Below are 27,042 nucleotides of genomic sequence, written 5' to 3' on the forward strand. Positions count from 1 at the left end.
GGGGGAGAAGCAAAGGCAAGCATTAAGGAGCAGGTACAATGAAGCACTGGATCTTAAAAAAGACCAGGACTTTCATAGGTAAAGCCAGAGAGGACAGTACTGTGTTCCATGCTTGAGGAAAAGCTTGAGTGTCATTTGCATGTAGGACAGTGAATGGCACTGAGGGAACAGTGAGTAGAATTAGCGGGTGGAGAAACTGGAATTTAAATCTGGGTGGTCTACCCTCAGAGCCTGTGCTTATAACTAACAAGTGGCAGAGCAAAGAGAAAAACAGCTCCTTCTATGGATACTATTTTATAGCCTGTTTTATTTTTCCACAATATAGCTTGCACATCTTTGCATGTCAAATATATATCTATGCCATCGTAGTAAGGATGTGCCATAATTTAGCTTGTTCTGCATCAGTGGCCTTAGTTTGGGAGGATTCTGGTGTTTTACTGTGACAAAGTTTTGATGAACATCTTTGTTTGTATGACTTTGAGCACGCAGATGCTGGGTTTGGAATAGGGGAAAGGGAAGAACTCCTCTCTCATGGGGTGCTCCTCTCTGGGCCTAGACTTTGATGAGTAGAGATATCTTTGAAGGAGGTCCTGGGGTGAAGACTAGGATAGACTCTTCCAAGCCTTACTACAACCCCTGTAACCAGGCCACAAGCTTAAGGTGAGCACATTATGACTTGTGAGCTGGAGGCCCTAGTCTCATATTACTCTTTATTTTCCCTTGGTTTTCAAATCTTATTTAAACATTCCAGCTTTGTACTGGCTCTGCCAAGTGGTATTAATGAAAGAGTCTTATGTCCATGTCTGGTCTGCGTATTAGAAGAATAGAGCAGCAATCCTTCTCAAGGGGGATGGTGTGCTAAGAGCAAATAGCAGCTGATCACTCCAGGAAAGCGGGATCCCCGTGGACAAGCGTGAGGGCTTTGAGCTTAGTCTGGCTGCCTCCCCACACCAAGATCCTCCTGCTGCTTCTCTCCTCAGGCTTTGTTTTTATGGAGTCCAGGAACTATTTGCTACTCGCATGGACTGTATGGGCAGCAGCAGGAACAAAGGGAAGGATTTAGAGACACAGCAGAGAAGGGATCAATAAGACTGGCCATCAGACATAAGGGAAGAGGAGCAGTCACAGATTGTTGTGTGGTATTAGGCTGGGTAGCTGCAAGAATGTTGGAGGGCAAGAACAGAAACCATGATCTTGGGAGGAACAGCTGGTTTTGGAGAAAATGCTAAGCTCAATGTTGTCATGTTGAGTTTGAGGTCTCAGTGGGCAATATTCTTCCCTGGTTACTTGGGAGATTGAAGTCCACTCACACGCAAGCAAGCAAGCATGCAAACAAACACAAAACCCAATATATCTTGAACATCCTCACCCCAAATCTTCATCACAACCTTCTCCCAGCCCTTTCTCCTTACTTCCACCTGTCCCTCCCCAGATAACTTCCTCTCTTTCCCATATTTCTAAGTATTTCACCATTGCCTATGCTCTTTGCCTAGTCTGGCAAGGAGAATAGCAGCTCCCTTTTTCAAATGCTTTTCCTCACCCTTTTAGAATCCTTGACAATCTGCCAGCATTTTGGTCCTACTCAACATTCTCTACTCGCCTCTAAGGGGCTTTGCAGAATCTTGCTGGCTGTGCATGCTCTCCCGGAGAATGAATGAAGTGAGCTTTCAGCCGATGCTTCCTACTTTAATCCTGGCTGGCCCCAAGCAGCTGCAGAGGGAGCGGCAGATCAGAACCTACCTTATCCTGCACCATTTCCATCCCTATCATGAGGCCTTTGCCTCGGACATCTCCAACAATTTCGAACTCATCCCGCAGCTTAGCAAACTTCAGTAACATGTAGGTACCAACTTCTTGACTGTTTTCCTGTAGATTTTCTTCTTTAATCACCTGTTGAGAGAAAGCCTCGGATGACCTTACACGGCCAAAGTTCTAAGACTGACCGACAAGTGTGGAGAGGTAATTGTACATGACCTTATTTATGGTACCTTAACCAAACAGAACCCAGGACAAAGTCTAGTGTGGTCACACCATGGACTACAGAGAGATTTGTTGTAAGGAGAAGAAAAGTCCTAGTACAGGGGATTCCCCCTGCCCCTAGGTCCCTCACCGACAGGGGTGGGTAAGAATTTAGGAAAGAGTAAAAGGTGTGTCTCCATGCACTTGGCAACATAGACGCTGTAATCTGAGGTCCACTACTGCCAGGTTTTGCTGAGAACTGGAATGCAGCGTAAGATGAATGCTCTGAGGAACGAATTATCACAGGTGCTTTCCCTACTGGAGGACAATGACCTTAGGAGCCAAGACAGAGGCTGTCATAGCCCTAGCACCCCAGTTTGGGGCCTGGCCTCTTTAGCCGAGCCCAGAGTCCAAGAACCTGAAGACATAAAAAGATTTTCATCTAAGTTTGATTCACAGCAGACACTTGTGATTCTTGACAAGACATATAAAATATACTACATTTATATTTAGCTGCTAATAATTGCCTGACCCCAGGCAAACCTTGATGTTTTTAAGACCTATTTGTTCACCTAAATCTTCTCTGCCTTCTAAATTGGTTGAGGTGACCCAGCACTTAAAAAAAAGTTGGCAATGTCTACAAAATGAAATAAATGACACATTCCCACCCACACTTTCTCATCTCATGATTCAATCATATTTGGAGATAACTAATTAACAAGGGAAGCTTTTACTTATTTATCTTTATTTAAAAATACTTTTACATTTAATTTTTTTGAATAAATAAATCATGTTCGTGGTTGAAACATCAGCAAGTATAAAAGTGTACACAGCAGGATGACTCCTGCTGAACTCGGTCCCCAGACATTAAGTTTTCCTCTCCACAAACAACCACTGCTATTAATTTCTAGGACATTCTTCCAGAAATATGTTATACTTACATAAGCAAATGCTATTATGTATATCAGCAAGAGCATTAAAAAAAATCTTTTTCAACAGATGAGACCCCAGGCTAAATCAACGCAGTAGGGCCAAACAGTTGTTCACAATAGCTGAACTACCTTGTTGTAATCAGATAGAACCCAGTCTCTTAGTTATTCAATTTCTGATAGTACAACAAAAGGAAGGAAGAAAAAATACACAAGACAGGGCCAAAATTAAGCAAAAAACAAAGATAGTAGATAACAAAGAAATTCAAGTGCTACCATCTGGCTAGGGGAACTCTTGTGTTTCCTATACATGTGAGGTTTATTACGTACTTTTTCTGACTCAATACTTCAAGTATTCAAAGTAGATCTTCCAAAAGAGGGAAGGCAGAATAGTAACTGGAAACCTAAGTTAAATGGATGCATCACTAATTAGCTTTCCACTTTAATAATGCAGTGTGATAACGTGGGTGTGGTTTGGAATAGTCATTTTGTGGAATGAGTGATGTAAATGTGGCTGCTGGAACCAACCTCAAGCACCGCAGATCCAATGGCACAGGCCATGGGGTTCCCTCCAAAGGTGTTGAAGTGAAGAAGACGTTTAGCCAAAGACTTGGCAATCTCTAGGGGGAGAAAAATCAAGGTGGGTAAAGAGCGACGCATTCCTATCCAGAATCTCTCCTCACACCATTTGGGTCACACTTACTTACGTGTTGTACATGATATTATATCCAATTCATTCTTCACTACCTGATAGTGGATGTTATGGACTGAGTTGTCTCCTTGAAATGTGTATGTTGAAACCCTAACCCTGAATGTGACTGTGTTGGAGACAGTGCCTTTAAGGAGGTAATTAAGGTTAAATGAGGTCATAAGTGTGGGGCCCTAATCCAATAGGATTGGTCTCCTCATCAGAAGAGCAAGAGATGGAAGAGACATCAAAACTCTCCCTCCCCCCCTTCAATTAGCTAAATGGAAAAGACAGTTAATTCTAATGTTCACTAATGTTCATTTCATAGAATGTTTTGTCAATGAGAAATCTGTTACTGGGAACCTTGAATCTATAGCTTATTGGTTCAGCAAGACCAAGCAAGTCTTTTTCAAGAATACGATTCCTTTCGAAGTTTCAGGGTTGGTTTTGTACTATATTTTCCTGTACCTCAATCCCTGTGGTGGAACCCTGCATTTCGTTGTGGGGATGGGAGAAGTAGTCTGCCGTACAGCAAGATCAGAAAAGGCTGGCTTTCTTTGATCTGTTCCACAATCTGGCAGACAGGCTGTTTCTCTTTTTTATTTGCTTGGGAAATGATCGTGTAGTTCCCGTCACTGTCCCCAACCCATACAAGTTCCAGCGCATGTATTTTATGCCACAGCCAATGCAGGAGGCCCAGAAGCAAACACAAACTGCCCACGGGTCTTACCTGGAGTGGTTACCACTGCTGCCATGGGAAAGCCATTCCCTATCCCTTTAGCCATGGTGACAATGTCAGGCAGGACGTCATGGGTTTGGAAGCCCCAGAAATGAGAACCCAGCCTTCCAAATCCTGTCTGCACCTGATGAAAACAATTCAAAACCATTGGAAACCTTTCAAGAAATGCTGTTTTCTCTCTGTTCTCTTCTCTGTCCTTCTTTTCCTCTTCCTCAACATCGTCATCGTCAGCCATCATCCTCGCCAACCTGTAGTATCATGAACAAAGCGCTTCATCTGAGCTTTTAGGCACCAAAAGCCATTTACTAGCTTTGTGTGATTCCAGAATTGTTTCTTAGATCCTCTAAACCTCTGTTAACTCACCTGTTAAGCAGAAATACTAATAACAATACATTCCAGGGCTCTGTGAGGGTCATATAAATAAAGCATGGGAAAGGGATTGTTATGATTAACAATCTGTAATAAGCATCCCCTGCGAGTAAGGCAGCAAGGCGGAAAAGTGGAGAAGCTGGGTCTGCCCCAGGCTGGAAGAAGCAGGAGCTGCTGTCAGTCGTGAGAGCCCGGGGACTTGTCGCAGCCCAGACAGCTGTCATCCTCTTCCCAGGGGTGCCCTCCCCTCCCTGAGAACTGCATTGCAAGGAAGACCGAGCTGAGCCAGTTGGGGTTGAACTTCTCTAACCTAGAAATTGTAGTGATTTGGACTAAAAGTTGACCTTAGGTTTTTGTGTGTGTGTGTGCCTGTTGTTCCCTTTCTCTAGGAGACCCTCTTCCTACTTCTTCATCTCACTAACTTCTTCTGTCCTTTGAAACATGACTTTGTCATCATTTGGTCTAGGAAGTTTTTCCCCAGTGCTAGCAGGGCTCCCTCGAGAAGTACTCTGGGCATGTTGCCATTGGAAGCTTTCACCGTGGGCTGTCATCACAATGTACATGTGTCATTCTTCTGTCTGTCCACGACACCTAGCAGAGTGCCTGACGCAAAGCAGACATGGAGTGAGTGAGTGTCGAATGAGTGAAGGAGTGGCAGAAGTGTCTAACTGAATAGAACCACGCAGACATGGCCATGCATATTTGTGTGCTTGGAGAAGGCTCCTTGATCTCTTTCGGGATCTCAGTTTCTTTTAAACTGACTGAATATCCTTTTCTTCTTTTTTAATGGCAGATTGATTTTCTTCAGCTAGGACTTTGATTAGTTTGCCGGCAGGTTGGGGACAGGAGGATGGACGTGGCAGGAAAAAGCTGGCCTGAGCCTCATGCAGGGCATCAAGTGCACCCCGGACAGAACAGAGACCTGACTGTGCGTGACACACATGGGGTGGGGTGGGGGGACAGCACAACGTCAGCTGTGGGGAATTTTTAGTTGAAGGAAACTGTTCAGGTAAAGATGGCAGGACTGAAACAGGCAGGAAACATACAGGCTCTTTATAGAATTGATAAGGGGCCCGCGGCGGGAACCGTGGAAAGGGAAATGTATATATACCCAGCCACTATTCCCGAGCTTGCTTTCCTACAATTGCTCGCTACTCAGGAGTCATATGGTTGATGGTCATGAAGATTCTTAGCTTTCTTCACTCCCATAGATAGCATCATCCTTGCAAAACCTAAGGGTAATTGTTGAGATATTTCCCAGGCCCTGCATTCTGGTGGAACAGCTGACCCACCCAGACTGATGGCTCACACAGAGGAATCGACTCAGCTGGTACTGTGACCTCCCCAAAGAACCGACTCAGCAAAGACAATCTCTATACCCCTTATGGTTCTGCGCCGAACTCAGCCAATTCGCAGACTCAATTGCCTAGACTTTTGCCACCAAACTATTTTTAAAAACGCTTTCTCCCAAATTTTCAAGGAGATGGATTTGAGAACTTCCTCCCATCTCCTTGCATGGCACCTGTGATATTGAACTCTTTCTCTGCTGTCGCCCCTGACCTCTCAGTGTACTGGCTTCCTCTCGAGCAGTGGGCAATGAACCTGGTTGGGCTGTAGCACTGGTGGGTCTAAACACCTGTCAGTACAATAATCATAGGTCACCTAGCAGTGAGCCAGGAAGATTTCTATGGCCCCAGTGACCGTCCACTGGTCTTTTGATCTCCATAGCTATTTTCAGTAGACAGAGGCTTTCTTTAATACATTCTAATATAAGGTGTAATTATAAGAAAATTGACCTCTTTTAAAAACACACAGGCTAGAGCTCATACAGCCATTAAATTTTATTCCCTTCAAAGTAGACCCCTTGGGAGGTACTGTGTGTTTATTTCAACACTGTGCCTCAACTCATTTAACAATTTTTTAAGAACTATTTCCAAATACGGCAATAGTAGCACTCCTCTACTCTAGAGGTCAAATTATTATTATTATTATTTTTAAAATATCATTTCCAGGCAAGCTTTGTCAGAAAGGTATATGCTTCCAATTACCTAATCCAATTTTGGCAAAAATTAAGATGAAAACTTGGTTATGAGATTAAATTTTCTGTGTGGCTTTTCAGCTGTCCCTGAGGCAATCCCCCAAAAGGAAGTTAAAAAATATGTGGTAGTATCACCTGTGCCTCCTAGCAACTTATTTGCTAGACATCAGTTTGGATATTTAAGTTCTGATGTCCTTGTTAAGCTGACAAGCTAATGTACCAACCAAACAGCCAACTAGCAAAAGTTTCATTAATTTATAGCCACACTTCGGAATTCATACACTAGATACTTTTTGCCTGGAATACAGAAGAGGGTTTGGTCTGTACCTTTCCTGTTCCCCTGCACTAAATGGCAGCATTTCATGGCCACTCACTTCGTCTGCAATGCACACGCCTCCCCTCTCTCGCACCAGCTTGAAGGCTTCCTTCAGAAACCCCTTTGGGTACTGGACAACTCCATTCACACCCTGCAAAACACCAAACCAAGAAGACCTATAATAACAGCACAGGTCCTTTCAAAGTATTATATTAAAAAACAAAAGCGTCATTATCATTATTATCATGATAGTAAAACTAGTAATTTGAATAACAGTCTGCAGAACAGTTTCAACTACGGGTGAAAGAAGGGCCATTATTCTTATGTCATGACTTCTGGAAAAAGGATGCTAATATTTATTCTTTTCTGAGATTAGAAAACAGTACAATAAGAGGACTTGGTAAGATTAAAGAAATACTCCCCCTGACAGTGTGAGTGTTAAGCAGCTAAACATTGCTGGGGTTTCCTTTTCTTAAGAATTTAAGGCATTCAATAGTTTCATCTATCTATCTTGTCCACGTGGGAATGGAAGGGAGGGTTTTTTAAAATTAAGTTGAAAATCAGGGCTTTTTGTTTTTTCAAGGAGATCAAAAGAATGAATTGAATTTGGAAAGGAACACAGCAATGAACACTTAATTAATTTGGAATTATCTAGAATGCATGAATTAAAACTCTCTGACAATTGAAGGTGCAGCTCATTTTTGTTTAAGGTTCATGTACTTACTTGAATCGGTTCTGCAAAAAACCCAGCAAGTGACTTGGCTACAGAAGTATTCAGAGTATCTTTGAACTGTTCAATATACTGGTCTTTAGCTTGGCAGCAGTCTGTAAAAAAAGAACCACAGCATCTGAAGCTGTGAGAATGACATCCAGAAGCATGAGGAAAAGCATAAAAAAAAAAAAAAGAATAGAAAACAAGATGAGTTAAGTTGATTAGAGATCTCAGAATACAGTAAACTAGGAGATAAGGATATGCATTTCTAAAGGGGAACATTGTGTCGGAACCACTTGTACTTTGGTTCAAGGAGGGAGATTAGGATAGTCATAAAGGCATAAACAAATCACTTCAATCATTTCCATCTGGGGAAGAAATGCCCTAAAATGTCATTGACTCTGGAATGGATAGATGTTTCATCTAAGGATACCCATTCTCTCAAACTGGTGGGTTTCACTCAAAAGTAATTGGAGTAATTGAATCTATTTGAAAATAACTCTATTATTACCTTTTATTGCCATTTAATCTGATGTGCAATTTTAAAGCTACAAAGTATCTCCATCTTTAGAGTTAGTAAATATGTTTGTAGAAGAATTAGGTTTCAGACTAAAGAGGAATGTGCTAGAGCCAGGTAACTTCCATCCATTGCAGCCCTGGGAACTTGGTCCTATGCTTGTTTTTATAGGTCTTTCTCCCTTTAACCGAGAGCTTTTGTGGACAGGAACTATGCCTTGTTCAGTTTTGGAATGTCTGTGGCCAAGCAAACTGTCTGGTATGTTGTAGGTGCTCAGTAAATGTTTAATGAATTAAGAAGGAAATAAACAGTAGAAATTGTGGCTGGTGTGAGACATTGAGCAATTTCACTTGAAAGTCTTTCTTATTAGGAAACGGACTAAAGTATCCTAATTCAAATGATCTGTCTTTAATAGTAAATACATTAATTCTCCTTTTTCTACCTGCTGAGTTTTAAATTTCAATTATTTTTATTACTAGAAGATATATTTGTTTTTGAAACTTGCTATGCCATTCTTTATAGTTCCTTATTCCCTGCATTTATTTTCAAGTTTATGGTTGATTTTCTTTAAATGTATTAAACATATTCATTTTATAGTCTATCCGATAATTCTATTGTTGGAAATCCTTGTGGGTCTTTTTCTTGATTGTGGAGCTCCGTTTCCTTGTTTGTTCGTTACTTTTGACTACGGGTGGCTTATTTTCCTTGGAATTTCATTTGTGAGACTTCTTTGAGGCCTAAATGAGGTAGTTTCCTCCAAAGGATATTTGCACCTGCAGCTCCCAGGCCCATGGAGTGTTACCCGTCTGAGATTTCACCAAATTATCAGCGTGAGGTAGTGAATTCAGAATCCGCAGCCTTTCAGGGCCAGTGTGGAGTTCAAATTTTCAGTGGTGGTTCCTCCCAGAGATGTTCTTCTCTCCACTCGGCACCCGAATCCTTGCAGACCCATTGGCCTGTGACAGGTTGTTTTTGGTGGCGTGTTTAGTTCTAGTTGACCCATGAATGAAGGTGTGGCCTCTTGGGGGTTCCAGACTGTGGCAGGGCAGCTTTCTTTTCTGTTCCCTTACTTTGGGCTCTCAACTTTGTCATCTCTTCCCTTCCCTTCACAGAGCCATAAACACTGCAGCTCAAGGGTCCTCAGTTTGACCAAATGCCCTCAGGGCACAACTGGCTGCAGTGCCCTAATAACCTCTTTGAGTTTCTGAGAATTCTTACTGTCTTGTATCAATGTTTTAAAGAGGATGTGTTTCATATTTTATTCATGATTTTTAGTTGTTTTCAGCCGGAGGTAACCCAGGCTATCGTGTTACCAGTAACAGCTATCCATCCAGTTCAAGTGTCTTAGTAGTAACCGTGTTTACCTTCCCATCCTGCTAAAAGATGCTGGAAACATTCCTGCCAGTGCTGACGGGTGCTTCACTGGCTGTAAGCCTCACCATGCAGACAGGTAGGTGTGAAATCCTATGGGTGGGAGAGGACCAGAGAAGAGGGGTCACATCGCCTAGGAGGCTCACCCAAGCTCTAGAAGCCTCCATATGTGTGTCAAAATTGAAAGTGGGAACCACCAAGGAAGCAGGACCAGCAAGAGTGAAGAAGGCTTCTACTCCAGAATACCCAAGGTCCAGGCCAACAGCATCCATATATGGCCATATATGACTTCAGAATTTTTATCCACACCTGTAATTTGGTTCTCAACAGCACCACGCAGTCTCTGTACTTAAGCCCATATCCACGAACAGCAGAAGGAATGCAGAGGAAGACGTGGTTGCGATGGGAAGCCCCAGCCCCAATGCCAGTGAAAGTGGTCTGGCAGGGGAGTCGCCACCTGCCATCCCAACACTTGCCTAGAGACATGGACTTAACCCCGTCTCCTGGAGGCTAGACAGAGGGAATAGAAACCTTCAGCAATATCACCATCTAAACTGAAGTACACACACATTTTATACTTCAGTTCTTCATTAAAAAATGGAAAAAAACACTACCTAGCCCCAAACATCTTTTTAGGTTACTCATGACATTGGGGGAAGCTTGATTGACAGAGATTCCTGATATCTGTGGTTAGTTGTAGGTTGGAGGTTGAGGGAATGAGAAAGAAAGTGATAACAAAGATATCAAACCTAGAAAGTATGTTTTTAACATCACTTATGTTGTCTTGATGGGCATAATATAGTAGACAAATAAATCTATGCCTCTGAAGATTGAAATTCCCTATTTTAATTAGGAAAGAAAGAGAAAACAGCCCCAAATGACCCTAAAGAATGGATCAGACATGTTTGAGAGACATAATTTGGAAGTTTAACAGGCCCGTTTGCAACTAGTGAAATCAAAGAGTGACACAAAATCAACCCCAATGCTTTAAATTTGGGCAAAACCAAACCAAAATGTTGTGCTTGAACCTATGCTAGACCTTTCATGATTTTTTTCCCCATCTGTCCACATGTTCAGCAAGGAGAGGGCCATTTACTGTGATGAGCTTTTTCTCTGATTTCACATCTGCTTTGCTGGCTGGTTGCTAGAACTCTGGGTCAGGCCACCTCTGCAGAGAGACACGGTGCAGTGGTGTCTCCATGACAACCTCAAAGTGGGTGGAAAGCTGGTGCTCTGCTGGATACAACAGAGTGGCTGTGGAAAAGTTTATTTCAGCAGGTTGTGCAGAAAGAGTTAAGCAGATCGAGGAGCCAAGAAAGAACAACAATTTTTAATAAAATGAAAACTTTGTTGTCCAAAAGGAGAAGAATGACATGATTGGTAATAGGTTTGGGGCAGCAGGTGATGAGAAGTGAATCTCTTCATGGGTTATACCCAAAATTCAGGGCCTGGGAAGAAAAAATCCTGGGGAGATGGATGTAGTAAGATAATGAAATCTATCACATAAGCATCTCTGCCAGACTCAAAAAACGCCCCCCTGCCTATGCTGGGAGTGGTGACATGATTCTGAGGTGGAAAAAAAATCCCCCTACCACGGTTGGTAACTGTGTGCACGCAGGGAATGACCCTAAGAGGAACTGAGAACAGGAACCATCTGTGTTCAAAGCACTTTACATGTTGGGCTGCTTGGGTAAACATATATGAATTTACTCATTTTACAGCAAGGACATTTCTCAGGTCCTAAAGACACAGGAGGAGGCAGGAGTCCTTTTTTATATTTCAATGCTGTTTAAAGATCTGATAACCAGTCTTGTCTCTTAAAGATGTGAGTTAAGAAAAGAGCTGACTTCAGCTATGCCAAAGACAACAGTTCAGAGAAGCAGAAATGTACGTCTGTCACTACTCTTTAGCCTGCAGATGCCACTAGAGAGATGACCCTGGGGTTCTGGCATTTTCAAGTTGGTCTAAGGTAGAGGAGAATCCTCAAAGAGGGAGGAGGCAGAGAGGATGGAAGGAGATGGGCACATAGCAGGGAGGGAAGGGAATGACCATCTCTTGAGTGCTTTTGTCTACCAGCCCCTGTGCTGGTGTTTTGCAGTCAGACAGAGGCCTGTGAGGTGGCTTCAAATGATTTGAGTTCTTGATGCCATATAGTTACAATATTCAGATTTGGCTTTGCTGGGCGTTGCTGTTATCTGCCTTGCTCTACACAAAGCTCTCTCTGCCTTGATCTCATGAAGGGCCGAGATAGGGTTGTGGGGGCCAGGTCTTACTATCTTTGTTTTACAGATGAGGAAACAGAAGCAGAAAGTGGAGCTTTTGCTCATAGCTGAATCATGGCAGGGCTGGGCTTGCAATCCAGACCTTCTGACCTCATGCATCTTCTCCATCCTGGCCAGCAGAGCAGGAGTCGCTTTTCAGCTTGAGTTCATTCTGACGGCATGTCAGGGTGGAGGAGGGCGTCCTAGGTATTGGGAGCACTGGCTTTGGAGGGAGAAGACCTGGAATCAAATCCTAGCCCTCTCATCCCCGAGGAGGACGTTGGTTTCCTCATCTTTACAATGGAGGGTTTGAATTATAGCTTTAAACTTCCTTCTGGTTTTAAATTCTATGACCCTGACAGCTTGTCTTGTTCCAATGCTTGTCTTTCATCTTTCTACCTCCATTTTGCTATTATCTCATCTGAATTTTAAGACTGTGAATTTTCTTCGTTGCAGAGCTGATTTTTAAGACTTCCATTTTGCACTCTTCCTCTCAACCCAGTGACTCATACCATTCCATTAAAAATCTTTCGGCTGGAGCATTTAGTTTTTTCCCTCAGAACCACTTAGGGGCAGCTTTTCAAGAAGTCCTGTGTTGTGATGACAAATCCTCAGCAGGGCTTGCTGATTGGCAGGGAGCAGATGACGTTTCCACGCCTCCTCTTCCCCATGTTAAGAATGGGTAAAGAAGGCAAAGAAAACATGACTCATACACAGAAGTTTTCCTTGTGAGAATGCCTTTACAGCTTTTACAAGCGTTGTCAGCAGCCTTCAGGAACACCCCTAGGTTTTCACAGACGCTGTCATTTGGCTGGCTGGCTGAGGCCCTGGAGAACTTTTTGACTGGAGTTTTGAGATTCCCAAAAGTATTTGTTTCCATCCTTCCTCTTTCCGTTGGGAATTGGTACATAATCCCACCCATCTTGTTTTCTTATAAAATTGATACCAGAGCTATTGCTAATTGAGCTCCTTTAATTAAATGCCAGATGATAGTCTGTTTTTTAGCTTAGCTCTGATAGCCTGAGATGCTTTTCCTGCGTGGCCAGAAGGATTGTCTGAGAATGAAATGATAGTGGGCATGAGAAGTGTTGATTCAACCAGGAGTTACTTGGCTACTTCCTAGTTTTGCTTCCTTTGGCTTTTCCTTTTCTTCTTTTTTCAAATTCAATTGTTCACTCAGGGATGGTTCTGCCTTTATCCGTGTTCCTGATGTCTCTGACCTCCCCCTCTGTCCCTCCCTCCCCGCCCAGTCAGACCTGGTGCACAGCTGCATTTCCTAATTGTTTGCACTGGAGAATCTCGACAGTGGCTTCCACCCCACGGGCCACGAAAAACGTCTGGGCACATTGTCTGCAAATGACAAAAGGAGTTTGGTAACACATGGACACAAGCCAGCCAATGTGTGGGAGCATATGGCAGCAATCAAGTCAAGAGGGCTTCTTAATTTAGTGTTGCCATCCCTCCTTCCCCCCTTCCCCTACTTAGGATGGAAATCTAATATTCTGCTTTGAAGAGATAATTTTTTCTTAGAAATCAGTTATCTGGGCATTGTACAAAGGAAACTGATTTTGGTGTTAGCCCGGAAACAACTTGCTCAAGGGTTTGGTGGATAAGGGCATCTGAAAGAAGAAGAATAATTAGGTATCTGATTCTGATGCTAGAAAGCCGGGTACAGCAAGTGAGAACAGAAGGTGAGTACAATGATGACTCCATAGAAATTCTGTGAATTCAAGGTTCTCAGAACTTTGCACTTTACTTGGTTTTATTTAAAAGCAAGATAAGTTTTAAAAACCGTATCATTAATTATTACTCAGACTCTGAAGCCTTTTCTAGAAACATCTTCTCCAAATGGTCTTCAATTCAACTGAGTCAAACTGAACCTCTTCTTAATGACAGGCTTTATGTTACTTTCTAAATCCTAATATCAGGAAAACCTGATCAATTCCATGTTCCCAGCAGACTTTAAAGAAACAAGAGAAAAATCCAAAACTCACTGATTGGCACCCCAGCCCACCGGGGAGTTCCATCTTGAAGGTCCCCACGTTTGTCAAACCAAGTGTGTAAGGGCTGCATCCATGGTATGCTCCTCTGCAGAGAAAAAACAGCAGGAGGATGGGGTTAAGTTCATTCTTCTTTGATCACTGGCCTACGGACCACTGAGTAGGACCAACGGGAAAATTCAAGAAGGCATTCAATTCCGCTGGTTTCTAAAAACTCTTCTAAGCCTGTGTCAGGTGAATGTACTTATTTATCTTTTCTACTGGTATCATAGACTTAAAATTGTGAAATTGTGAAATTCGAGTTGGGAAACTGGAGATCGTCTGGCCAGGAACTCTGATCTTAGGATCTACCCTACCCCATTATTCTAAAGTAACGAGACTCATCTTTTAGCAACAAGTCAGAAATAACACATTCAACAAATACTAGTCTTCAAAGTAGTCACCTTGAGAAGCCAAATATCTTTTCCTGTGATGCAGCGGTTGTTCACCATCTTTAGGGACTCCTCAAGTGCCGCATAAGCCACCTTATTTGGCTTATAAGAAACATAGGTTTTGTTTCTTTTGAACCTGAAACAGTTATCTTTAGTATAAATCATTCTGATCACTCACCAGGCTTGGTTTCAAATGAGTTTTGGCAATTTCCCAAGTCTAAATCACCCTTAAGGATTTAGAGCTATTCAAAAAGACTATTCAAAAGAATGGTCATATAATTTGGAAGAGGAGACACAACATGTGTTGAACGCTGGTCATACCATGACTACTTCGAATAGATCAATACTTCTCTGGGCTTACGTATTCTGGAGTGTTAATTAGGTAAAACATCAATCACTATTCTTTATTGCCACATTTCTTTGATAGCAAATGTTTACTTACACCTGTAGTAACTGCATGTTCATTTGATATGGAATGTGCAGTATTAGATGTGCCATAGCAAGGATGAAATAAAACCTTCTTTTGAATTTAGACAGAAACTATGGGGCTGTTAAAAAATGGGCCTGTTTCTTCATTCCATCAGCTTTTACTCTAAGTCACTCCTGTCTTTTACATAAAACAAGAGTCTGTTTAAATGTGCTGTATAAAATTACCCAAGAGAGGCAACTGTGAGCAGAGTTCTTAGTTTTCTAATATTTTTAATGCTAATATAGCCTTCAAGAGCTTAATAATTAATCTATTAAATTATCAGTTCTCAAAAGTCATCTAAAGAAGCAGAAATATACAGGGTCATACATGCATCCTCTGAACTTACAGAGAATAAAAGGCCCAAAATGGGTGCAGCTGGCACTATGGAATAAATACATGGCTCCTTTCAAAAGCAGAAATTAAAATGTCCCGGTGTCATATGGCAGAGCCCTGATGCTCTGTGGATGTAGAGCAGTCATTTACCATTTGGCATACGCGGTAGTCCCTACCACTTCTTCATGGTTAAAACATTGTTATGTGACCTCCTCCTTAAGTCCGTAGGAAGATCCATGACATAACAAGGACTTCAAGTTGTTTGTGGCCAGTCAGGGCCCACTCTCTTGGACAGCCCAATTTGGATGGGACTATCCAGTCATAAAATTCATTTGACTGATCCTGCCCTAAAACTTAATATTAGGAAAATATCCCTCAGAGAGCTCCTCTCCCTCCATGCTACCATTTAAAGGCATGCATTTAGGATTGGGGTAAGTTACTAAAGTTGAATATTCCAGGGCATGATTACCTGAAGGAAATGATGTCCAAGTTGTTTGAGTGTGCTCTGGCCATCAGCATGGCCAGGTCATTGGCTTCTGAGCCACTGTTTGTCAAGAAGATGACCTGGAGAGGACAGAAGACACATGGACTCATGCTTTAATTTATTTCCATAGTACCCAATTCATTCAAAATTGCTCAAGATGTGTGCCCCAGGTCTGACTATTAAGGAGAGTTCCCTTCAGTCCAGTGCAGGTTACTTAGTTTCATCATTCCACGAATTCTATAGCTCCTCCTTCATTGAGCCGCTGTGAAGTGCTACACAGGCAAAAATGGTTGAGAGATTGTCTCAGCTGTGAAACATTCTGGGCTTTCATTGGCTTTATTTGATATTTTGCAAAATGCTAAGGTTGGGAGACTTGCTGAGAGGCACACTGTGGTTAGTGGTTGAGCAGCCCGAGGACTGAGGACTGGGTCTCAGCTCCTGAACCTCATCTACCCTACCTGATTCTGAAGGCTTGGGATGCGGCAAGACCTCTGGCCCTGGGGGCTGTCCCTGCCTGCCTGTGCTGTGTGTGCGAATGTTGAAAAACAAGCCAACAAACAAAAAATGCAGCTCAGCCTGAACAAAACAATGGGGAGAACTACAGGGAACTGTGTCCTCTAGACTCTAGGGCTGGGAGGCCTGTGTTTATGACTTTGTTGACTTCCCTGCCTCTGTGCTTCCATGAACATCTGGGGCTGGACTCACGTTGCAGCTATTCCAAGTTTCTTCATCTATTCTAGATAAAACAGTAAATAGCGTATCTAGATAATATAAATAACATAGTAAAATAATAATAGTTAATGCCAGATACTGGGCACTGTTCTGGGTTCTTCATATATATTAACTCATTTAATGCCTAAATGCAAATTTTTGCCAACATTTTAACATTTCAATTCCATTTAAAAACTCAGTCATTTCAAATGCAAAAAAATCTCATTTAACAAAAATATCTAAGTGTATTTTAGACCAAATGAACAGAACTGGCGTTTATAGAAAAGAAAAGGCTCCACTCTTTGTAAAAGAAGAAATGCAAATGACTTTGCAGAGAGGCTATGAAGCAAGGAGATAAAACATTTCTTGAGGACATTGATGAGACCATCAGGAGGTCTGGGGCTCCTGATAAGTGATTTCTGCAAAGACGTGGTGAGGAGAATGACCGAGAAGAGGCAGAGGCTAAGAAATGACACAAGTGAAGCTTGACTTGTTTCACAAGCAGTTCATAAATTCCTTTCTTCTATCTGATTGCTTTCAGATATAGCTATCAGCTCGCCACTATGGATGCACAATGCACAGACCAAAGTCCCTGCCCATATTCCTGCTTCCTAGGGCAACTCCCCTGGAATCATGAGACTCTTGTCCCTTTGAGCTGAGAGCGTCGATCGTACCTTAAGAGGCTCAGGAAGAAGTGCTGAAAGCTTCTCTGCATACTCGTGCATTGGAGGGTGGAAGAAGAGGGTGCTGGTGTGCCACAGGCGGCCAAGCTGCTTCTGTGCCACTGCGTTCACCTTCCTGGATGAGCAGAGGAGCAGAGTTACCCGTACTGCCCTCGGGCACGTCCCTCCAACACACGCCCTGGCCATTGAGCCCAAACACACTGCTTTCTCTCAGAGTTTCAAGAGGCAGATTTCGTTCATACATCCGAAAAATCTCCTGTAACCACTAGAGGTGTCCAGCAATGGGATGTGTTGCCTCGAAAGGTAATGAATTCCTCACTGAGAAAAGGGTTCAAAGGGATTTTAAAAAGGAAATGCCTAGTTTAGGAGGGACTTTGGGCTTGGAATTTCTTCTAACTGTACTTTTTTTTTTTTTTATTAACCATCCTTTGAACCCTTTGGAAAGTAGAGATGATTGGCTATTAGTCTGAGTGTCTTCTCACTTTGTTTTTCTAAAGAACTGTAGATTCATCAAGCACATGTATATACGATCAACAGTTTTTCCCTCAAAGAAGATTCCAGTATCTGGGTCAGTGCTGATGAACATTTTGTAACTATGAAGCCACAGTCTTTGAAGGATCGAAGGTTCATATTGAGGATTAGTAGAAATTTGCTGAGTATCAGCAAACTCTTAAAAAGGAGAGATATTTCACAAAAGCATGTTTAGCACATTATATCTGAGAACCGCATGAGGCGTGGGATGGGGAAGGAAGCCTGGTAATGCTTCCTTCAAGTGAGGTGGACATGGTGGCCTTTCCAGGTACGGGAGGAGACTGGTGTTAGCGGGAATTAGTGGGAGAGGGGCTAGCAAGGGGGACGTTTTGGTGGAAGGGAAACTGGACCTTAGCATCAGGTTGGCTATAGGCATTGAAAGCAAGGAAGAGTCAAAGATGACTTCAACATTCTTGTCTGGAACACTGGGGGACCCCAGGATTAGTTGAGAACTATGGCCAGTTGTCCAGCTCCCCAGCTCTTAGCAGAGGACTTCCCAGAGCAGGAGGGTCATATGCACTCCTTCAATCCATGCACATGTGAACTGTAACAGTTTTGTGGAGATGATAGACTTAGTCTTGGAAATGTTGAAGTTGAGCTGATGGTGCAGTGTCACAGGGCAAGGGGCATCCTAGATGGCAGTGGGAGATATAGGGCATCTTATCGCTCTCTCTGGGTTATTAGAGGTGTTATTGTAGCTTGGCGGGGGGCCAGTCCTGAAGATGGAGACTTGGGCAATGCTGTTGAAAGCGTAGTAACCAGAGGAGTAGGGGTGGGAGGTGGGTGGCACCCATGCTATGGTGGGACGTGAGGGAGGAAGGCGGTCAAGAGAGAAAAGCTGCGGGCTAAGGAGGGAGCTGGGACACCCAGAGTCCAGGGGTCAGATGGAGATCAGGAGAAGCACCGAGGTGTGAAAGCCAGCTCAGTGGTCTCTTACCAGGGGCAGTGTGACATGTTATTGGGAGGATTCAACGAGAGTGTTTAAAATCATTCTCTGCTCCATTTCTCTCTACTTCTCTTATGTTTGTTCACCCTGTGTTTGAAATTGAAATAATCTGAAATTTATTTTGGTTGCTCGCTGGGACCTTGCATGGGACTGGTTCCTCTGGAGATGGTGGGGGTGGGGTGGGGGGTGGGTAAGAGAAGGCCGGGGAGGAAGAGATGAGGGCTGGGCCCCAAGGCACTTGCTCCCCACCTCCTGACTCTGCCTCCTGGTTTGACAGCAGGGCCAAACCTATTCAATTTGTTTTAGACTTGCTGATTTATTTTCTTCCCACTTAGTGTGAGTTTTATTGGTCAGATTATTAAAGACAATGAGATGGCTGCACAGAAACCAAAAGAACCACAGAAAAACACATCAAAGGGCGTTTGCATAGGTGAGTTGATGGTCAATACTGTGGACAATCTGAAGATTAAGGGACCAATACATTTCCAAGTGAATTTCCAGCTAGGATTGTGTCTGTCTCTTATCAGACTTTTTTTCCTCTTGCATCTCTGAGAGTCCCCGAAGAAGATTGTCAGGCTAGAAATCACTTCTCTTCTCTCCTCATCCCTCATCCCACATATCTGCCCCTGTTTCTCTGAGAGCCACCCACCTTTCACTCCCTTCCTGTCCCTGCATCCCTCTCTTTGGGGGGGAGGGGCTGTTGCTCATGAGCAGTGCGCACAGCAGTGCTCTGGGCACGTGGCACACATCACAGTGCGTGTACAATCAGAACCACAAACTCCTGCATTGTCAAGGAAAGAAAAAGTACAGGGTCAAGATTTTACACCCAGGAAATAGCAGGGAGTATGTCAGCCACGATCTGTAACAGACGTTTTTTAACCAGGGTAAATGAATCAGGGGTTCTGAGTCACTAACTTGATTCTCCTCCGTATATTCTTCTGGAATTAAAACCCTGGGATTTTAAGGATACTCACGGGTGGCAGTGACCGACACTGACAGTGACAATTCCGGAAAAGAAATCCAGGTATCTGTTCCCCTCAGAATCAAATAGCCACTCCATGTGCCCCTGGTGGAGCAGCAAGGGTTTCTGGAAATACGCTGTTTCCACAGGAGAAAGATGTTGCTTGTGGATTTCCAGGACACGGTTGTAGGCAAGGGACTGTAGACAAGCAAGATTTTTAAATCCCTTTTCCATAACTCTACACTTCTTACTAGATCGTCAGCAGTCAGTTTAACAGGCCTGGTCTCTCTAGTGAACTGCACAGGGCTAGGCTGCCCCAGAGAGGCTCACAGGGGGTATTCTCACCCAACACCCTCCTTGCAAGAAGTTAAAGCCCTTCCTCCGAAGGAGGGGAAATTATTGTTTGTAGCCTTTCGGTCCCTTTCTAGATCACATACGAAGAAAGGGGCTGGAGTTTCTACCTCTCAATGGAAAGCCTTGGCTTTGAATTGATTTTGCTTTTAAAAAAATGGATTTTGGAAGCAAATATCTGAACTAATAAGTAATTAGTCTTAACTAATAAGTCGTTTTTGTTGTGGTTTTTTAAAAAATAAAAATAAAATAAATTCTGGTGATGTTTGTGTCTCTAATTACAAAATCTCTCTCCCATTCTTCCCTTCTTTGTGGGTCCCTCTTGACTCTCTGTTGATTCTACAATTTCTAACCTGCAAGTATTATGTAGAATAAAGGAGTTAGTGTGTGTGTGTTGGGGGGCGGGGTGCGGGTAGGGAGAAGAGAGAGAGAGAGCACCAGTCTCTTTTTGTTAGCCTGAGAACAAAAAGATAACTTTATAATTTTGGGATGGAGGACTCAGGAAGACCAGATCATGCATCGCTACATGAATTAGTCAAAAAGGGAACATTTTTTTTTAAAGCAAATGTGTGCCAGCGCATTTGCGATATAGGTATTTCCCTGACATATTGTCATGCATGGTCTTTACTGTCCTCTCTTTCTGTCTCTCACATATGCACACCAATTCTTACGCCAGTATTAAATGACTTAAAGGATAGAATATCTGGGATGGGATAGCTTAGTAGCAAGCAGGGCCATTAGTGGGTCATTCTTTTTTAAATTTTTAATTATTATGGGTACATAATAGTTGTATGTCTTTATAGGGTAATGTGATGTTTTGGTACAGACATACAATGTGAATTAATCAAATCAGGGTGATTGGGGTATCCATCACCTCAGGCATTTAGCATTTCTTTGTGTTAGGAACATTCTAAAACCACTTGTTTAGTTATTTTAAAGTATACCCCCACTTATTGTTGATTCTAAGAGACAATTGAGACTTCCCAAAAGAAAGTACCTCTTTGGGTTTTCCTAAAGCCCCGAATCTCACCTGGTATCTTTCAGGCGTGAAGTCACAGGGAGGCATTTTGGGTTTGGTATGAAGACTGAGCTTGGTTACTGAAGTCCAGGAAGCACCTACTGAAAGTGAAGTGAGTTAGGATCCTCCAGTAAGCCTGGCATAGGTCTGTTTGTGAAAATCAACTATAGTTACCTGAATTAAAATGCTTGGGTGATTTTATTTCTTAGTTTTTAAAAATCATTTTATTAATCAGCCTTTGGTTTGGATGTAAAAACTGAGTATCTCAATAACACATTTTATGGAGGGGAAAAAACAAAAGATAGTTCCTCTTGAAACTAATCCAGAAAAAAAAATCTACTGCAGTCCCTCACAAGCTTGGGAAGCTCAGTCCAGGTAAATTGCCATGTTACTCCTGCCATGTTACTCCTGCCTGTCGATTCTCTCTTCAGTGGACAAAACTTCTGCCAATACAGTGTATTGATGGAGTCCATCCTTGTTGCTAATAGAGGTGCTTTCTAGGCTCTGAGCTGCCCAGTGCCTGAATCCTCTTGCATAGCCAGTGCCTGGTACATGGTTGGCTCTCAATATATATGGAATTAATTTTGCAAGGAATGAGGAGAGACAGGTGTTAGGCAATGTACTGTATTAAAAATATATACAAATAGGTCTGGAAGATAAAACCTCCCTCCAAAACAAAGGCTGCCAACACAAGACCATGACAAAGCAGAGAGAGAAGCTGAATCACAGTCATTAAACATTTGGAGCTAGGAGGGACGTTAGATTTTTTGGTGTGTGTCAAAATGCTTATGGTATAGATGATGAAACCAGCCTCAGGTGGTAAATTATTAATAATTTAAGGTCACCAAACTAGTTATCTGAAGAACAAGAACAAAACTCCAAGTTTCTGACCCTTAACCTTTTTCACTCATTCATCAGCCACCTTCTCCCTTCTCTGCCAGTGCTGACTTCGGCCTCTCCATAGCAACGGATTGAATAATGGAATCAGAACGTCAGAGCTGGAACAGGTCTCTAGAGACCTTCTGAGTACTCTTGGAAAAGAATGCTTCTAGTTTTGAAGATTAAGGTCAACATCAAAATGATTGTACAGGTGGAAAGAACTAAGGAAATGATGTCTCTTATTCAGCGTGAAGGTTTGAAGGTGTGAATGAAATGTTGGCGTTTTGTGTGGCTATGAAGTCATAGTCCTGAGAAACATAGTGATCAATTGTGTTTTTAAATGAAGTTGGAAAGTAACAGCTCTGAATATATCTTCTTTCAAAGAGATCCCATTCATTTTTCTGCTCTAAATTATCACTAATGTCATTAATTTGCTCTTACTTTAAAAGCAAGTGGCTTTTGGCTATCTATGGGTAGAAATGACAAAAATGATAGCTTAAGTTTTCTGAGAATTTCACCTTTTGAAAGCTTTTCTTCGTGTCTCTTTGCATTAGTTATTCTTCTGAGATGGAAAAAAAATTCTGAGTGTTTCTACGAATTCAAAATCCTTTTACTTCCTCAATGTCATTTTCCCATCTGCAAAATTGGAGTCTCCCATTGCAGAGGCCGTACGCTCTCTTGACTCCAAGGCTATAGGAATTATGAAAGGTTAGAGGGGGATGGGAGTTAAAGAGAAAGACTTGATAGGAAAAATCCTGAATTTTAGACAGTCAAGACAGGTTTATTCATTCACTCATTCACTAAAACGTGATAAGCATATGACGATGGACTGAGAGTTCCAAATGAAATACATAAACTTCTGCCCCAAGGAATAAAGGAAAGAAGGAAGGAGGGAAGAAAGAGGAAAGGAAGGAAGGAAGGAATAGAGACAGGTAGCAAGCAAGCAAATAGGAAAAAGAATTAGCCAATAAGTGAAATAAATAAATCTAGAAAATACCTCAAAATCTATTGCCTGTCAATAAAAAACCCAAACTCAAAAATAACAGGAATAGTGATAAATGATGGACAAAAAGACACAAAATGCTTTGATTTTCATTATTTGCCAGAAAAAAATTAAAATCTAAATATCTAGATAGTTGCATGCATTTTTCATTCAAACTGGCCTATGTCTTGAGGATGATTTAAGAGTTGAGGGTTAATAAAGCTTTTCATGGGTTCTTGGAAATTCTGTGTGCCTGTGTGTGTGTATGTTTGGGGGGGGAGACAGAGCTAGAATAGAGTGGGGGAACGGATAACTGAGATTTGAGTTAATAAAACTAAATCCAAGGTCTATTTCTGAATAGGCTTTTTCTTTTTTGTTTTTATTGTTTTAACTGATTGGATAGTGCCTTTTTAGGCTAACCACAGATGACAGATAATGATTTAAATTCAATTCACCAATTTCCACTTTAATTCACATGAACAACTCAAGATGTTTAAAGATGAAATTCAATTTGGAGAACAGGACCACTCTTATGTAATAAACGCCAAGTAAGTAGCTGGATTTAATTTTCCAGCTGCCTAATTCTCACAGAGTTCTACAGCAAGCAGATCACCTTAACTTTGTTTCCTTTCCCCAAAATCATGATATCAGAAGGGGAAAAACTACTGGGCAAGGTAAGGGTGAGAAATCAATTTTCATGAACATTTGGAAATTCTAGGGAAAATTCTCTTTGTAACAATAAAGCTTTTCCCAACATCCACAACCAGTTTTCAACCCAGAGGAAGTATTTACCAGGCTTCCTCATCCTTTAAAATGAAAAAAACAAAACAAAACAAAACAAAACAAAACAAAAACCCCAAAACAAAAAACCTTAGAAAATACTTGAAAATATACGATCGACACGGTGTGATTTACTAAAATGCTAATAATGTCTCATTTCTGTATAGCATCTTGGGTAGCTTTAAATAAACTTGTCACATCTGGTATCTCATTTGACACTTAGGATAGCTCCTAAGTTAGCTCGTAGCTCTTGAGTTAGGAAAGGAAGGTTTTATCAACCTAGAGCCGAGGAGGCAGTGGCAGATTAAAGGAGAGGCCTCGGCAGCCTGAAGGCCCCTCAGCGTTGAGGGTTTGAGGCAACCCCTGTCACAGAGGCTGGTGGAGCCTTGCTGGGGCCTGGATGTGCGAGGGGCAGTGCCTGGTTGATTGGGGGAGAAACTTCTCATCTGCTCCCCTGCGCTGGAGCTGGCAGCTCTCAGACTCAGAGCGGGTCCTTTTCCCTTCACAAACTGGTCCGTATCCTACAGGAAGTGGCAGGGGACACTTGTCATTGTTGCTTGGTATCCCAGCCCATGCCATGATCTCTAACACCGCTGTTTCTCTGCAGCGGACCCCTATGTCCTGTGTGCTCTGCCTCCCTGCAGAGACGCTGGTGCCAGGCTGTTCCAACCGGAATTTCCTCCACTCCTGCCCGGCCTTCCTCACTTCTCTGCCCACCTCCTCACCCTGCTGGCGATCATCTCAGCTCCCTCCATGGCCTTCCAGCATCTGCCCTTTCGCTGAAGCAGAACAGGGGCAGTTGTTCACAAGCAGGGGCTCTGCCTGGCTCTGAGCCCCCTGGGTGTGGGAGTCGGCCTGCTCTGCCATCTCCCCCGTGGCGCTCGGCCTGTGTTAAATCAGAGCTTCCCACTGCAGCCGGGACTGCCTGGAGGGGTGCAGGTGGGAGGCCTCCCTTTAGGGCTAATTATAAATTTTTTTAAGAAAAAAATTTCAAGAAAACGTCTTGACAAAAAAAAAAAAAAAAAAATGTCAAGAAAAGGTTTGACAGGAGTTGGGAAATTTCTAGCTGGAAATGGGCGTATTTACCACCCCTTCGCCCTCCGTGCAGCCCTGCTTTGTGGGGGAGGAGGCGTATGTTAGGAAAATGGCACATTGGAGCACGCACCACACCTACTTGGAAATGTTATAAATTTCATAGTCATTAGCTAATTATAGGAAAGAAGGCACCACTGAGATATTGTCTCCACTCTTTTATTCTAAAAACAGATTGCTTCTATAACTTTGTGTAGATATTTAGCCCAAAGTGTGCATATCGGGCATAAGCGAGGCTGAGTGTTTTATGCATAGGAATATCATACAGTAAGTATGTAGGTATATACCAAGATTGTGATTTATTTACTTTTGCATATCTGACAACACTTAATACATGGTGATCTCCCTGTGTCACGTAGCCCATTTCCCTTTCCTCCTATTTTATCTTTCTATCCCCTTACCCTGGTTTGGCTTTATTCATAGCATGTATCTCTACTGGGTACTTTTAAAAAACAACATATTCAGTTGTTTATTTATTTCTATCTCCTTCCTAGAATACACAAGGGCAGGGGCTTTGTCTTCACTGTGGCTACATCTGCACCACTGGTGCATAATATATGCTCAAATACTTTGAATGCATATTTTGCACACAGCAGGTGCTTAACAAGGGTATGCTCAATGAGTGTGTGTTTGGATGAACAAATACAAGCAAGTATAGATCCAGGTATAGTAGGTAAGAAAATAGTTGGCATAAAATCCCCAAAGGTTTTTGAAAGGCCAGGTGACAAGTGTGGCATTCATGTCTATGCAGCATGGGTTTGCAAGGTTATTTTTTCTGTGTAGTTTCCTTGGTGGACCTACGGTAAGGAGTCCCCAACGAGTTGATCAAGATTTTAGGCACCTGCCCTTTCTAGGTCACCTACTGCCACCCTCAGTCTAGCTCCACAACTCTCAGCAGCAGGGGTAGGACAGGGGAAGGGGCAGCCTACAGGGCATTTCTCTTGCTGTGTCCACAACTGGTACTTTCAGCACAGTTTCTTCCTTACTGAGCATGAGACTCTGCGTATAGTTTTAGTTGCTTCCGAGAAAATGGAATTAAGTGATGTTCTGGGCAAAAGACCTGACTCAGGGAAAAGAGAAATCCAAGCAGGATTGGGGGTGGGGAAGACAGCGCCTGGTGGAATCAGTCTGAGTTTGGAGTCAGACAGACCTGGCTTTGAATCCCAAGTTGTCACTTCTCTGTTTTTGTCTTTGACCACATTTCAAAGTTATTCTTTATTCTTCTGTCTCCTCCTCTGTGGAAGAGGAAAATTCACAGGTTTGGTTGAAGATGAAAGGAGATAATGCATTTAAAGTATCAGGCATGTATTAAGTTTCAAAAAATTGCAATTGTCAGGGGGAAAAAAACCAAATAGGAAAGGAAGGAAGGAGGGAGAAAAGGGAAGGAAGAAGGGAAAATGCAGACAAAGTTGATCATGATAGGGAATGGGTAAGGGTCCCTTGTACCTGTAGGACACAGGATCCCACCATGGCACATAAACATGCGGACAGCTGCTTAAGCTCATGTGTGCATGGGGGAAATCAGTGAGGAGGTGGTGGGCTTCTTGCCATACAAGATCATGTGCTAATCGTGAGCACATAGGGTGTAATTCCTAAAGCCACCTGTCTGGTTCCCGCAGGTCTCCCCACATTTTCTGCTTTTGCTGGAGAGAGAGCAGAGTCTGAGTGGAAAGAAGGGGGTGGGGGACTCTGAGAATATCACAGCCCTTCTCAGAGTCTCCTCTTCAGCATTGAGGGGTGGCCCCACTTCCTAGGGGCGTGGTGGCACTTTGTGAGGATGCTTTATGCCTTTTCAAATAGTCATCTCTGGGCGTCTATGTATAGAAGTTAATACCTGATTTCAAATTGATTTCATTTTCGTATTGCAGTTGTTATTGTTTTGAAATTGTGTTTCATTATCTATGAATTTCATTTCAGGACGAAAGGAGGCATTACAAAATATTGGCATTGGTGACAGGGTGAGACCTCTGTGCTCCACGCCTGGTCTTGAAGACCCCACCCAGGCCTAACATTCCAGAATCCCAGGCAACAGGCTTCAGACCTCAGGCTTGCCCCTCTCATGGACCCTCTGCCGATCCACATTCCCCTGGTTTCTACTCACGGCTCAGGGAAGGACGTGGCTTGGGGGTCCTGGGAAAGGTCACCAGGCCCAAGGCTCTTGGCAAATGTCTCTGGACTAGAGTCATCTCTCCCAGTCAGGAAGCAGAGCCGCATGGAATCAGCCACGGGATGGTCTCCAGCTGCTCAGTGGCCTGCTGGACTTTGAAACCAGGAGGGGGAGGTGGCTCTAGAAGGGAAATCCTGCAGTGGTGACTGCCAATGGCTTTAGGCCAGTCCCAGAGCCGCCCACTGCTAGCAACAACGATTCAGGGGGGAGAGAAAGGGAGTAGGGGGGAGGGGGGAATAGAGAGAGAGAGAGAGAGAAGGAAGAGAAGGGAAGAGAAGAGAGGACAAAAGAGAAGAGGAAAGAAAGCAGGCCGACTGAGCGAAGG

The 27,042-nt window shown here is 42.9% G+C and overlaps 1 protein-coding gene across 3 annotated transcripts in view; it reads right to left on the reverse strand.

The window, feature by feature from the left end:
* The window catches only part of AGXT2 (alanine--glyoxylate aminotransferase 2), a 41,165-nt gene extending 14,368 nt beyond the window's left edge, over positions 1–26,797 (reverse strand). For 2 of the 3 annotated variants that reach the window (XM_045565948.1, XM_045565946.1), the window contains exons 1-12: positions 26,652–26,797; positions 20,830–20,918; positions 19,462–19,646; positions 17,002–17,125; positions 15,602–15,696; positions 13,894–13,987; positions 13,156–13,249; positions 7,763–7,863; positions 7,097–7,189; positions 4,307–4,439; positions 3,417–3,508; positions 1,741–1,890 (exon numbers count right to left, since the gene is read on the reverse strand). In XM_045565948.1, coding sequence (XP_045421904.1) covers positions 1,741–1,890; positions 3,417–3,508; positions 4,307–4,439; positions 7,097–7,189; positions 7,763–7,863; positions 13,156–13,249; positions 13,894–13,987; positions 15,602–15,696; positions 17,002–17,125; positions 19,462–19,646; positions 20,830–20,918; positions 26,652–26,736 — 1,335 coding nt within the window. In that variant the 5' untranslated portion in view covers positions 26,737–26,797. The remainder of the gene's footprint in view (positions 1–1,740; positions 1,891–3,416; positions 3,509–4,306; positions 4,440–7,096; positions 7,190–7,762; positions 7,864–13,155; positions 13,250–13,893; positions 13,988–15,601; positions 15,697–17,001; positions 17,126–19,461; positions 19,647–20,829; positions 20,919–26,651) is intronic. The other variant, XM_045565947.1, reaches the window with a different exon arrangement.
* Positions 26,798–27,042: the final 245 nt, after the last annotated feature.

This window comes from Lemur catta, chromosome 12 (assembly GCF_020740605.2).
Source record: "Lemur catta isolate mLemCat1 chromosome 12, mLemCat1.pri, whole genome shotgun sequence".
Taxonomy (NCBI): domain Eukaryota; kingdom Metazoa; phylum Chordata; class Mammalia; order Primates; family Lemuridae; genus Lemur; species Lemur catta.